The sequence below is a fragment of the Heptranchias perlo genome, chromosome 3 (genome assembly GCF_035084215.1).
Source record: "Heptranchias perlo isolate sHepPer1 chromosome 3, sHepPer1.hap1, whole genome shotgun sequence".
Taxonomy (NCBI): Eukaryota; Metazoa; Chordata; class Chondrichthyes; order Hexanchiformes; family Hexanchidae; genus Heptranchias; species Heptranchias perlo.
This window is the reverse complement of record NC_090327.1, coordinates 121,956,166-121,970,769: the sequence shown is the minus strand read 5'-3', so window position 1 is coordinate 121,970,769 and position 14,604 is coordinate 121,956,166. Positions and strand designations below refer to the sequence as shown.

General features: G+C 40.6%; 1 protein-coding gene across 1 annotated transcript in view; it reads right to left on the bottom strand.

Moving 5' to 3' along the window:
- Positions 1-11,182, bottom strand: part of LOC137307202 (secreted frizzled-related protein 4-like) — a 30,275-nt gene extending 19,093 nt beyond the window's left edge. Inside the window, exons 1-4 of the mRNA XM_067976596.1 lie at positions 10,708-11,182; positions 10,324-10,395; positions 9,335-9,400; positions 8,179-8,377 (exon numbers count right to left, since the gene is read on the bottom strand). Coding sequence (XP_067832697.1) covers positions 8,179-8,377; positions 9,335-9,400; positions 10,324-10,395; positions 10,708-11,149 — 779 coding nt within the window. The 5' untranslated portion in view covers positions 11,150-11,182. The remainder of the gene's footprint in view (positions 1-8,178; positions 8,378-9,334; positions 9,401-10,323; positions 10,396-10,707) is intronic.
- Between the last annotated feature and the right edge of the window lie 3,422 nt (positions 11,183-14,604).

Genomic DNA, 14,604 nt, shown 5'->3' with positions numbered 1-14,604 from the left:
GTGAGAGATCACCAGAACTACCAGAGAAAAGGCATAAACTGCCGAAAACAACCGTTTATGCTGCTTCTCAGGAGGCTCCACTGCTCTCCAACCAAAGTTACAGTGGGAGACCGGGACAATCGCCACAGAAATACAGGCCTGAATCATTAAGTGCTTCCTTCCCAACATGGATAATCTTGCTTGCCTTTAATGAGCACTTTAAATGGACAGCCTTAATTGTGGGCGGGAACTTCAAAGGAATCGCTGGCAATCGAGGACTGCACCATAATCCTCTCATCTGCAAACCCTTTCAATATATTATAAAACTCTCACATTTTGTGTAGGAACAAAAAATGATGACATGAAACCAGGTAAACAATTTTGCGTAACAAGTAGGACCAGTGAGTTCAGGCCCCCGATTCTCCAGTTCCCACTCATCCAATCAATGCTGCCAGAACCATTTGCACTGAATGGAAATTCTTCTCTTATACTCATGTAATTCTGAAACTGAAACATTGGGGTGATTTTTAACTGCAGTGCATTCCATGTGGGCGGTGGGTGGGAGGAGTGCGCTGCACCTGCCCGTGGCTCTAGTGAGATTCCCGAACCATTTTCATCATTGGATCTCTTCAAAACTCTTTGGGTGAGCTGCCTGCGGTCAGCATGCACACCCAGGCAGCTCGCTGATGGGGCAGGGGGCATGGAGAATCCAGGGGTCGTGCCGTGAAGCTGAGCCAGAAGGCAGGAGTGGGGGGGGAGCAATTCGGGGGGGAGGCCATTGAGTAGCTGGCAGCAGGCCTGAAGATTTTTGTGGGACCAGGAGGACAAAAATCACTTTGCAAAATATTTTGGGGCTGTTTTCTGAGCTGCTTCCAGCAGTCCCTTTAAGGACCGTTGGTTAGGCTGGTCAACGCCTGGTACCAATGGGCAAAGCATGCGTGGCACACACTCCATCCATTGGTGCATGAAAATGGCATCGGGGTACTACTGATATAGGACGCTGATTTAAATATTTTAATAAGGCTCCTGCCTGTTTTGGGCAGGAGCGTGAGCCATCCATTTTGAGGCTCGCCTGAAAACAGTGTTGTGCGGACAATTATTTTTTTCAATTTCCAACTGCCCTTTGCCTCATTTTCCAGTGTAAACAGGGCAGGCGGAAGTTGAAAATCGCTCCCATTATTTTGACTGGCCTTTCAAAACTGGCTAAATGTATATTGAACTGCAGATTAATCAGTTGCATTTTGACAAAGATGAACAGGTTTTTGAGGATGAAGAATTTTCTTTTCTCCTCTGCCAAAGATGCTGGTTCACGCTGGAGAATGGCTCCACGGGGGCCGACCACTCTCCAGTACTACATCCGATTTTGCTCCCATAAGACCATAAGAGATAGGAGCAGGAGTAGGCCATTCGGCCCCTCGAGCCTGCTCCGCCATTTAATGAGATCATGGCTGATCTGATTTTTACCTCAACTCCACTTTCCCGCCCTTTTCCCCATATCCTTTGACTCCCTTGCTGATCAAAAATTTGTCTAACTCAGCCTTGAATGTATTCAATGACTCAGCCTCCACAGCTTTTTGGGGTAAAGAATTCCAAAGATTCACAACCCTCTGGGAGAAGAAATTCCTCCTCATTTCCGTCTTAAACGGCTGACCCCTTATTCTGAGACTATGCCCCCTAGTTTTAGATCCCCCATGAGGGGTAACATCCTCTCAGCATCTACCCTATCGAGTCCCCTCAGAATCTTGTATGTTTCAATAAGATCACCTCTCATTCTTCTAAACTCCAATGAGTATTGACCCAACCTGTTCAATCTTTCCTCAAAGGACAACCCTTCCATACCCGGAATCAATCTAGTGAACCTTTTCTGAACTGCCTCCAATGCAAGTATGTCCTTCCTTAAATAAGGGCACCAGAACTGTACACAGTACTCCAGGTGTGGTCTCACCAGCACCCTGTACAGTTGTAGCATGACTTCCCTGCTTTTATACTCCATCCCCCTTGAAATAAAGGCCAATATTCCGTTTGCCTTCCGGATTACCTGCTGCACCCGTATGTTGACTTTTGTGTTTCATGTACGAGGACACCCAGATCCCTCTGTACCGCAGCATTTTGTAGTATCTCTCCTTTCAAATAATATTTTACTTTTTTATTTTTCCTCCCAAAGTGGACAACTTCACATTTTCCCACATTATATTCCATCTGCCAAATTTTTGCCCATTCGCTTAACCTGTCAATATCCCTTTGCAGACACTTTGTGTCCTCATCGCAACTTGCTTTTCCACCTATCTTTGGATCATCAGCAAATTTGGCCACAAGACACTCTGTTCCTTCATCCAAGTCATTGATATATATTGTAAATAGTTGAGGCCCCAGCACTGAGCCCTGCAGCACCCCACTAGTTACAGATTTTGAAAATGACCCTTTTATCCCGACTCTTGTTTTTCTGTTAGCTAGCCAATCCTCTATCCATGCCAGTATATTACCCCCAACACCATGAGCTCTTATCTTGTGCAGCAATCTTTTATGTGGCACCTTATCGAATGCCTTTTGGAAATCCAAGTATACTGCATCCATTGGTTCCCCTTTATCCAGCCTGCCTGTTACTTCCTCAAAGAACTCTAATAAATTTGTCAGACACGATTTCCCCTTCATAAAACCATGTTGACTCTCCTTGATTGTATTATGAGTCTCCAACTTTAACTAAAGTTCTTATTCACCAAGTTTTTGATGATCTCCTCAGATGTGTTTTTAACATTTTCCCACAAATGGTCATTGACAGAATTTCTGTGGAGAAATGTCATTTCTGGAAAAAATGTAAGAAGAATTTATTTTAAAAGTTCAAGAAAAACCTTATGAGCAGTGATCTTAGTCAGGAACAAATGAAGTCTTAGTAATAATTTGTTGCATTCAGAATTTATCTCTGTCTATATCAGTAGATTTGACTAGCCCTTGTTTCTAAACTATCATATAAAATAGTAGCTTCAACGGTAATCTTCATAAGAGTCCATTTTTAAAGAGGTCTTTAAATATTATGACTTTGAAAGACCAATATGTGTCTGACGAAATCTTGCAATATCCAGTAGGATTGCATTGACAAACAAAATTGTTATAAGTTGTTTTGCATACACCAAAAAATGCAGCTCGTACGTCATTATTCATATTGAAGAGATGGGTGTGATTATCAGTCAGCAGTCTGATTGAGAGGATGAGATGGCATGATAACCAATCAGAGTGAAGGTCAAGCAGTTTATAACCTTCATCTGAACCCCTGTTGTTGATCGGTTTGCACAGGGATTGAATCACTAACCCTGTTAATAGAAATGCAAACACTGTATGAAGCTGTCAGCCTCTTTATATCTATAGCTTTATACCATAAACTGTGATCAGAATCCACAGCTTCACTTACACTTTCAAGCCGTCACTAAGTGTCATGCATTTGTAAATTAGATATTCCAGGATTATTCAACCATTCCTTCAGTTCCATGTGTTGACAACTTGACCACAGAATTTCTGGGGTTGGGATCCCAGCAGTTATGCCAGGATCTTGCCAGCGGTGTCCTCCAATACTGACACTGCTGGAGTTTGTGGGTCAGTGGGAAGGCACTCGCATGCACCACCACGAGCACAACTCTGGCACCCGCCTGCCCCATGCAGCCAGAAAGTCAGACGTCTGCCTGCCATTAGGGAGGGGCTGCCCAGTCCCCCTATAGACCCCAGTCATGTCTCCCTTGGGCATCACTGTAAGGAGGGAATCAGGATACTATATTTTTTAATAGTCCATTCTGCCAGGGTGCAGCCCGCTTGGCTGGCCTGGATCCTCCACCCTCTCCCCGGTCGGGTACAATTACACCTATCTGGATATCAAGGATCAGCCTCATTGCTCTCCTCTGCTCCCCCTCTAACACCTGATGTCCACTTCAAGTTGACCAGAACTCTACCCAGAGCTCTAGTTGCAGCCTAACCAGGGCTCAGTACAGCTTTGGCATGACTTCTGAGGATTTCAACTCAAGTCTTTTGGCAATATATATCCAGCATCCTATTGACTTGTTTATTCTCACTTAACTCTATTTGGACATAGTGATTGCTGAGTCAACTAACACCATGAAATGTTTCTATGACGCATAGTAAGTATGTATTTCAAACTGTCACTGTAGTGTTGACAAACTCTGGTGAAGCAATTCCTGCTGATATGGATAAAAGTAAATCTATGTCTTTCTTTGGAACATTTTAACAGTTGACATAATTTTCAATGATTGATGTCTTGTGAACCCAAGTGACCTCTTTAAGGTAGAAATTAGTCTGAGCTCATTTTCATGCGCCCAACAAACAGAGAGGCCCAAGGCTGTCCTGAAATTGAGCCTCGGGCCTCATCTACATCTTCAGGGCGAGCTGTTGGCACCTATCATGTATCCACAGGCAGCTCACCCCACGAGAAAAATCAATTTTGGGCCACCTGCAGTAGCCCTCAAGTAAGTTCCAGGAGGGCGGTCGGATCGGGCAATAGGGGGGCCAATTGTCAGGACTGTGGAATCAGAGGACCACTCCTGCTCCTCCTGGCACAACAGAAAGATTTTTAAAAAAAATGTTTTTCAACTTACCTGGTGTTGGTAGTCACGGTGCCTACTGAAGAATCCTGAGTGGGGCAGGCCTGTCGCCTGCCCTGCTCATCAGGAACTAATTTTGTAGAGAGGTCCTTCAATAGGGATTAAGCCCAGGACACCTAAATAAATAATCCCCATTAATTTAGCTGTGGGTCCAACCCTGTGCAGAGTGGTTGCAGGCCATCACACTGCTACATTGGTCTGATTTCGAGTGTAAAATGGCGCAAAACATGCCAATTTCTATCCCTTTGAAGTATTAATTGAAGTTGTTGTGTACAATATTAAAATACTGCCACAATATGCGATGCATTTACATTTTAGCTCTCTACTGTCCTGGACTTATTATACAGTGGGATTTCTACAATGTATTCTGCTAACAACAACAACTTGCATTTATATAGCACCTTTAATGTAGTAAAATGTCCCAAGGCACTTCACAGAAGCAATTATCAAACAAAATTTGACACTTCAATGCACACTTTGAAAGAAAATCAAAAATTCACATGTATATAGCTTGAGTCAACTGAGAAGTGTTTTTAGCTACTCCTAAAAATTAATGCCCCAAAAATTAAAATAGCACCAATTTTAATTTGCTGTCACTAAGTAAGCTAAGCCACTAAGCTGCCACTTGTTTTTTCTAAGGTTTAAAGACCACACTTGAATTCAGAAATATCTACCCCATTAGTATGTAAACATAGAAAACTAGAAGATATTTTTACATTACTCGTTAATAACACAACCCTATGGCTGTCTTCAGTTTATACCACTTCTAAGAATTAACAATTCCAGCTTCAGATGAAACCAACTCCACTCCATGGATTTAATTAGCAGGTTTCTCACTACCTCAACTCTTCAAAGTTTGATCACGTCTTGTATTATGTATTTTATATGCCTCTATAAGGTCCCCTGTTGGATGTTTCTTTTCAAGGCTAATGAGCCCTAACTTATCTCATCATTCCTCATAGAGCATTCCGCTAACACCAAGGGTTAGCTTCAAAGCTCTCCTCTGCACCCCTCCAAGGTGTGGATGGCCTTTTTCAGAAAGCAGTACAAATTTCCACTATAAGTTTAATGACAGGATGGGGGAATATAAGGGGTTTTTTTATTCTGGAAGAAGGAACTCTGTATCTATCTTTTGACTAGCATTTATTTTACTTACATTAAAGTTGCTAAGCTGTTTGTAGGAAAATGGAATTCAGCTTTTGTTTCACAGGAATTGATACACATTTCTCAATGCACTTACCGTCGCCCCAGTAAACTAAAAATCATATTAGTTTATTTAGAAAAATGAAAGATGACTTCACATTCTATCATTTGTATTTTTCAGGCATATATTTGAACACCTGATCTACCATACTGAGTTGTGCAGTTGTGCAGAAGTTTCAGCTGAAGTGGAAATTGCCAGCTTTCTAGATGGACTGTTGCAAGTGACAGACTAGAGCAGTTAGTAACAATAGAATTAACCAGAAATTAAACTCTACTTTTTTTCTTAATTAAACAATTTTATAGAAGAACTTAGAGGGTCTTTCAAGAGACATTGCACTTTAAAAAGTGATATCAGATAGTGCAGTTGCAAAGCATTATGACATGGGAAACATAGGAAACATAGGAACATAGGAACAGGAGGAGGCCATTCAGCCCCTCGTGCCTGCTCCGCCATTTGATAAGATCATGGCTGATCTGTGATCTAACTCCATATACCTGCCTTTGGCCCATATCCCTTAATACCTTTGGTTGCCAAAAGTTAATAATGTGAGTTCATAGCACAATTCTTCTCATGATGAGTTCCTGAATTCAATCGTGCCATGAGGGGAGATGATAAATGGAAACTAAGTACTTCCCCAGAGAAGAAAGGGAAAACCATACGCTGAGTTACTGGCTAACTCTTTAATATTTGTAATAGCCTGAAAGCAAACACTATCGACAGAGGCTTGGAAGCAAGTCATTTGCTTGCTTTGGATGTGGTATGTGGCAATGAGGAAATGTAAAAAAGGGTGATGGGAGAAAATGAAAAAAAAAACTTGCCAAAAAGTGACAATTGCTCTTGTAAACAATCAGTAAATGTTTCAATTGATTAGGGTGAACATTCATACTGTAGAACATTGAAAAACATTACAGAAATCATTTTAAGAATTATTCTTTAATAGATTTACTCAATGCCCAAATAATTCACATTTACTTTTTAATCTGTAGAAGAGTTCATTTTAAAAGTGTCTATAATCAGTTTACTGTATATGTTTATATGGTCCAAATAAATAAATAAATGGAAAAAGAACATAGAATTCAAAGCCTTGAGCTAAAGCAAAATCCACAAGGCTCAAGATTGGCTCTAGAAATAAGATTCAATAAATTTCCAATGAATTTTTCCTTTTAAAAAAAATCCAGATGACATCAAAAAGATTAATGTTGTATTTACTCTTGTAATGAAGATTATATAATGATTTAATAATTATAGAATTGTATAATATTATATAATGATTATATAATAATTATACCATTTATGTGCAGAACTTTTGGGAAAGAATCAAGGCTGAATATGAGATGTTTTTTTGGGGGTTAATTTTGTGATGTATTCCAGAGCTGTGTGAGAGTATCATTGTGCTGAATTATCCTCAAAGAGGTTTGAATGAACATTCAACGATGGAAAAAAATCTCAATAATATGTTTCTGATTTTGTGCTAAATACTTAAAATCCACTTTCATCTGGTCAGATTCCCGATCTAAGCAAGATGTTATTAAAGCCCCATATTGATGGAGAAGATAAATATAATAGAACTATTATTTGCCAATATCGGTAAGTGTGTTTTTGTTCCAAATCTATCACATAGCAGAATTCCAATTTTTTTTCAAAGTAAAATTTTGGCCCAATTTCTCACTATTTTACTGGTTATTAGGAACAAATATGATTTAGAATAGTTCCCCTTCACAGCCTTAGTTTCACATATATTTTTGTTGTGTTTCTGTCCACTCCTTTTGTTTGTGTGATTAGGTTCTTTCAGCTCGGCAACAAAAGCAAATCACATGAGACTCACAAATTTTGCAAGATTTTGGGATAAATCTTAAAGATTGAATTTATTAATGAAAATCCGGTAAAATCTAAGACGAGGAATCTTAAGGTTACATCGCTTGAATGGACGAGTAATTTAAATTAAAAGTGCTGTCCCCAGAGTGTGGATCACTGCGTTCTTAGTGTCAGCAAAATTTTATTGCATGCGATGATGTCCTGTGCTGCTTAAAGTTTGAACGGGGTTCTGTAATGATTAAGTGCATAAGCAACATAAACAACTCGAAGGGTGCCTTTTCCTTTCTGTATTCCTGTGGTCTGTCATTTAACCTCGCCTTCCTAGTTACATTATAGATATAATATAAACCTATGAAATTTGTAGTCTAAAAACATCAGAGGGATTTTCAGACATTACAGGACGTATAATGACCATGTATTACTCCTAGGAGCTGACTCTGGCTTATAGTTGAATCAGGAAACCACCTGTTGATAAAGCTATCTGGTGTCAGTCCCAAAGGTGCTTGTTAGTCTGGCCTGTCTATCAAACCTCATGTCCATGTATATGAAGTTTGATCAAAGAACAGTGACACTTACCGTGAGCGCAGCACATAGCACATGATGAGTAAGTCCTGGTTGGGAGGCAGCTGAGGACATGAGCATGAAGAATTGGTGAGGAGGGTTATGTGAGCCTGCAGGATAGGTGTCAATGACTTGAGTGTCTCTATCACCTCCACCACCGTGGTGATTTCATTACAGCCACTTCTGCTCACGTCTTTTACTTTGGCTCTGATAACTGAAGTGAAAAAGCGACACAGTGAAAATTCAAAGATGACTCTCAAGGGCAAAAAAAAAGACTCGTCACTAAACCAGCTATAGCTTCTGTTCAGGGAATATGACTCAATGCTTGACAATTAATATTCGAACAGGTATTTCACCTACCATTACCTGCAGCTGGCATCATTCGGCGTCAGTTGAAATCTTATACTAAACTTAGCAGTTACCTTTTACATTTGTTTAATCTGTCAACACCTTCGATATGGGTAATTTATCCCAAAGTGTTTTGATAATATTTCAGTAGTTGTCACAATAATAAACTGCAACAGTCATCTTTAATTATGGTGCTAAAAAGAATTCAATACATCACTGTTACATTCTGATTTCACAATACGCTACTTATGTGGAGCTTTATTTCCATTGTAGTATTTTGTTTTAAAACGCACGTATCTGGGGACTAATGAACTCTATTAGAACAGTCTCCTTTTTACCTAGGTTTGAATCCAGCCCAGACTGATATAGCGATAGTCATCTCTCTCTTCTTGCGGCCTATAATGTTCAGGGAGAGATTTCACAGGGCAATGGAAAAGAATACTGCCTGTTGAGTTTACAAAATCCAAGCTATGGTCTGTACAATGCTAATGAGTTTATAATAAATTAATGTGAAAGTGTAGCAAGGAGGTTGAAGGATGGAAAGATATTTATCTGTTGGATGGGAGAAATGTTTGAGAATTTGTGATAATGCCCTCAATCTTTAGTTTCTGGGATCATAAAACGGTCTGGGACACTATTGTAATCAAACAGGCAACAGAGCAACAGATCGTTACTACACCCCCAACTGCTACCAATACTTGAATATATTCAGTTTTATATAAAGTTCGGTGTTGTTGTTTAAAATTAAACATGATCAGTGTGGATGCTGCTATCATCGATTTAATAATAAAACGCCACCTGACAATAGGTAGCTATCACTTACCGTAGTTATAATTCTTTGCCAAGTATGTTTTTAGTGTTGGTTTGACTTTTCTACATTTACAACGATCTGCCCAAAAATAAGATAAAGCGTTACTGCAAACCATTTTAAGAAAACGGAAAAGTTCAAATACTGGAGACTTGAAATAAAATCAAAAGGATGCTGTCAATACATAGCAGGTCTGTCGGCATCTATAAAGAGAAAGGACAGGTTAGCAACTGTTTTACAGCAACGATCTGGTAGTTTGTTTTAATGGGGTAGGTGGCAATAATTGACCCCAGTGTATGTGAACAAGGTTTAGCAGAGTGAAACAAAGGGGCGTGACGGTAATAAATAATATACATAGCCAACTGTAAATCGAAATATACCCTTACTAAATCTCAGAAATTTAGTGTTTTTCATATTATAATATAAATGATAGTTGACATTATTTAAGGGCTCAATTAAGATAAGAATAACGATGTAAAAGCGGGGTAGCGGGTGGATTCGCTAAGGACTCATTTCTGAATAGAATCAACAGCGAAAGTGCTTCGTTCCCTGGTGCACATGAAGAGCTGACCTTGGGTCTGTGCGGGATCAGCCGGAGTGGCGAGCAGCTGTGCTTATCTGTTGAAGATTACACCTCATGAGCTCTATTCATAGCTCTTACTACCTGACTTTGCTATAATTCATGACTCTTTGTTTCTTTCCCCTTTTGTTATTACGGACAATAATGTCGGCGGTTTCTGTTATCGAGCTGCTCAATTATTACACGTTGAGTATAACGGTTTGCGATAAACTTCTGCTTAGGGACCCGGCAGGTAGAATAGACTGCCTTTAAAGAAAACATTTGTATTTTCACTAGAACGCAGGACAAGAGGCGCGGTAACTCTGCGTGTAGCCCTCCACTGGCACTTTGCGCATCTGATATTTGTATTCATTGTCTGATAAAGAGGCCGTAGGAACACTGCGTAACTTTAAAAGGTCATCGCTGGCTCTCTTTTACCACTCACCTGTATTCCAGCTCTTGCAGTCAGAAGCCTCCGGGACAATCATATCTCGGGTGAAGTCCATCCACTTGGCATCTGGAAGTTTGGAACAAAAACATAAGGTGGTTTCTAGTTGAATTAATTCCACAAACTGCCTTCTCCATGTAATATTAGTAAGTAGATACTAAGTTCCGATAAACCAATGGACACGCAGATGGTATTTTCATCTAAAAACGTCAGATAAAGTATTATTACTGATATTTCATTTGAGAGAAAATTCCTTCCACATAAAACGGGAAATCACTTATTGATGCGTGTTATTATTCTACTTTTGATGGGCTATTGATGTTCCGTTGTAAATATTTACAAAGCACTTCACTGAAAGTCAGGTAGTAACTTATGTCTCACCTTCGGGTACATCGGTGACAATTGCCTCGGGAGCGATGCAAACTCCCCGGTCGTAGACAGGTAAGTCATTGCATGCCAGGCTCTCCGGCCAGCTGTGGTTGTACCTCCTCATAATAGGCTCGCAACCATCCCTTGCCCTCTGGCAAACTGACTTACACGGCTTGATGGGGTCGTGAAGGAACTCAAGGGTGCAGATGGGCGCGTACATTGCACAGAGAAAGAAGCGCAGCACTGGACTGCAGTTCGTGTCCACCAATTCCTGGTACTGCTCTATGGCCAGAATAGCATTCTCCTGGGTACTGTGATGGAGATGGTTGGGCATCCTGGTGATATTCCAGGGCATTGGCTTACACATCGGGATCCTGACACGTTCGCAGGGTGCTCCCTGCACCAAGACTCCTGGACCGAGCCAAAGGCAGACAGCAGCAATCACTGGCAACATCTTGCCAAGTGCTGACCAATTCACCAGCTCTACCACAGTATATATATACCTTTTTATATAAAAGTTAAAAAAAAACAAATCACCGGTTCAGATGGGTGGGGATGATAATTCCGTTGCTTGCATTGAAGCCCAGTGACCAATTAAGGGCTGACGATCAAGTTGATAACAAGTAAAAGGAGGTACTCCTGTCGGATTTCGGCAATCGGGAGCAATCAGGAGATTGACAGAGCAACAGCCGGCCATGGAAATGATGGGACGGCATCTAGCGTGCAATGAATAACATAAATGACGTGTTCTCTTTCCACTTCTTTCTCTTGCTGACATATTTCATCCTTTTTTTCACTTACAGTGACATCATCTCCATCTGCTTTTTGTTCCCTACGCGTCACTTAACTTTTTAAATCCACGTTATGAAACGCTCAGTGTTTGCATATCGTCTCGGAGAGATAAATGTCTGCTTGTTAGTTTTGCTCTGCAGTGCAGATCTTAAATATTAACATGCAGAACAATTAAACCTGAAATGTAACCTGAATTGATGCAGTGGTTTAGCTGCAGTATTCCCTCTCAATGATTGCACTTTAGATTAATAGCTGTCAGCTACTGTTCCCAGCCATATCCGGGAGGAGGCTAGGTCGGTTTTACCCTGGCATGTAAAGAGCAGCTTGACTGCTAAATGCCTCGCTTAGACGTGGAGAATGTTGGATGGGGTGGGATGAGTCGGAAAGAAGGGCAAGTCAGAAACCCAGCCAGAGGCTTCAGTGCTGATCAAACCCGGGGCGCAACAGGGTGCAATGAACACAACAGTGAGTGATGGAGCCGGGAAGGGAATCAACAGCAAAGGATGTTAGGACAGGGCAGGCAGAGGGTCTGAGCGTCACAGCTGAATGAGAGTAAATGAGTTTGATTAGAAAGCTGTGTGCTAAGCACGGCGGGGTTGTACGAATATGAATTCACTGATATTCCTCATAACTGACCCAGACTGATAAGTCGAAAATTTGCAGGTGATCCCATTTACCATTCACTGCATTGTTTCAACACAGTTGGTCCGATTTCGAAATTCCCTCTCAGATTCAATTTGTATTTTGCACTGAAGCAGGTTGCTCGGAATGACTTGCAATTATTCTGCAATTTTTTGAATATAATATTTAACAAATGCCGCCACGTTATTTCAAATGCGCATAGAATACTATGCCAAGATCCCAAATGTTATAGAGAAAAAGCTCTTTTAAGTTTTTCCGAACGATAAATTACTCCAAGAGCAATATCTTATGTTAAAAACAACACACATGCACACTTAGGCTGAGTTTCCTACAACAACAACTTGCATTTATATAGCGCCTTTAACGTAGTAAAACGTCCCAAGGCGCTTCACGGGAGCATTATCAGCCCAGAATGCTTCGTTAGAAGGCTGTACTCAGTGTGCTACAGGTATGCGTTTGAACCACCCAGGATCTCCCCCATCCCCCCCAAAAAACCATCAATATCTTCCATTTGTGTTACATTTGGAGAACCATGGCTGCAGCGCAGTTACCACACAGGGCGGCCTTCTGTCAATCTCACGGTCAATATACAACATGGCAAAATACCCACACCCATTCTTAAAACTTACATACTGATACATTCTGGTCCTTGAGCTCTAATGATTTGAAAATAATACTTATCATTGGTTCGATGGTGTGCTAGTCATCAGATTCAAAGAAACATGATTCAAGGGACAATATACTAGAGAGTTGGAGGACTGAATCTATTTGGTTAGAGTTAAGGAACAGAAAGGAGTTGTTACATTGCTGTTTACTATAGTCCCCCAAATGGTGAGAAGGGGATAGAGGAGCAAATCTGTAGGCAAATTTCAGAGAAATGTAAAAATAATAGAGCAGTAATAGTAGGGGACTTCAATTACCCTAATATAGACTGGGATGTGTGGGGGGGGGTACAGTGTAATGGGCAAGGAGGATGAAGAATTCCTAAAATGTGTACAGGAGAACTTTCTTAATCAGTATGTTTCTAGCCCAACAAGGAAGGAGGCAGTGCTGGATCTAATTCTGGGGAATGAAATAGGACAAGTGGGGTTTCATTTGGAGAACATTTGGGTAATAGTGATCATAATGTTATTAGGTTTAAAGTAGTTACGGAAAAGGACAAAGAAAAATCAAAGGTGAAAATACCCAACTGGAAGAGAGCAAATTTCAGTGATTTGAGAAGGGATATTGCACAGGTGGACTGGAAACAAAGATTAGCCAAGAAAACAGTGAATGAGAAATGGCAGACCTTCAAGGAGGAGATAGTTTGGGTACAATCCAAGCAATTCCCATAAGGAGGAAAGATGGGGCATCCAAAGCTAGACCTCCCTGGATGACAAAGGAAATACAGGTTAAAATAAAACAGAAAAAGGAGATTTATGACAAATGTCAGGTACAGAATACAATAGAATACCAGGCAGAATACAGAGAGTGCAGAGAGAAATTGAAAAAGGATATAAGAAGGGCAAAGAGAGAATATGAGAAAAGATTAGTGAGTAACATAAAAGGGAACTCACAAATCTTTCATAAACATATAAAAAGTAAAAGAATAGTTAAAGGAATGATGGGACCGATTAGGGACAAAGAAGGAAATGGCTTGTGGAGGTTGAGGGCATGACTGTGGCACTGAATGAATACTTTACATCTGTCTTCACAAAAGAAAAGGATGAAGTTAATATTGCAGTAGAGGAGGAGGGAGTAGAGATATTGGATAAGATAAAAAATAGTTGGTTAGGAGGTGCTAAATAGGTTGGCATCACTCAAAGTTAACAAGTCACCTGGTCCAGGTGGGATGTATCCTCGGTTGCTGAGGGAAGCAAGAATGGAGATAGCAGCTCTGACCACAATTTTCAATCCTCCTTGGATATGGGAGTGGTGCCAGAAGATTGGAGGATTGCAAATGTTACACCTCTATTCAAAAAAGGGGAGAGGGATGAACCTGGTAACTAAAGGCCAGTCAGTCTAACGCAGTAGTGGGAAAACTACTACAAACCATTGTCAAGGACGAAATTAATTCTCACTTGGAGAAGCATGGGTTAATAAGGGACAGCTAGCATGGATTTGTTAAAGGCAAATCATGTCTGACTAACCTGATTGAGTTCTTTGATGAAGTATCAGAGAGGGTTGATGAAGTTAGTGTAGTAGATGTATATATGGACTTCCAAAAGGCATTTGATAAAGTACCACATAACAGACTTATTCAGAAAATAGAAGCATAAGGGATTAAAAGGACTGTAGTAACGTGGATACATAATTGGCTAAGGGACAGGAGGCAGAGTGTAGTGGTGAACGAGTGTTTTTCTAACTGGAGGGAAGTATGCAGTGGGGTTCCATCAAGGACCGATATTAGGACCATTGCTTTTCTTATATATAAATGACCTGGACTTAGGTATAGGGAGTACAATTTTGAAGTTTGCGGATGATACTAAACTTGGC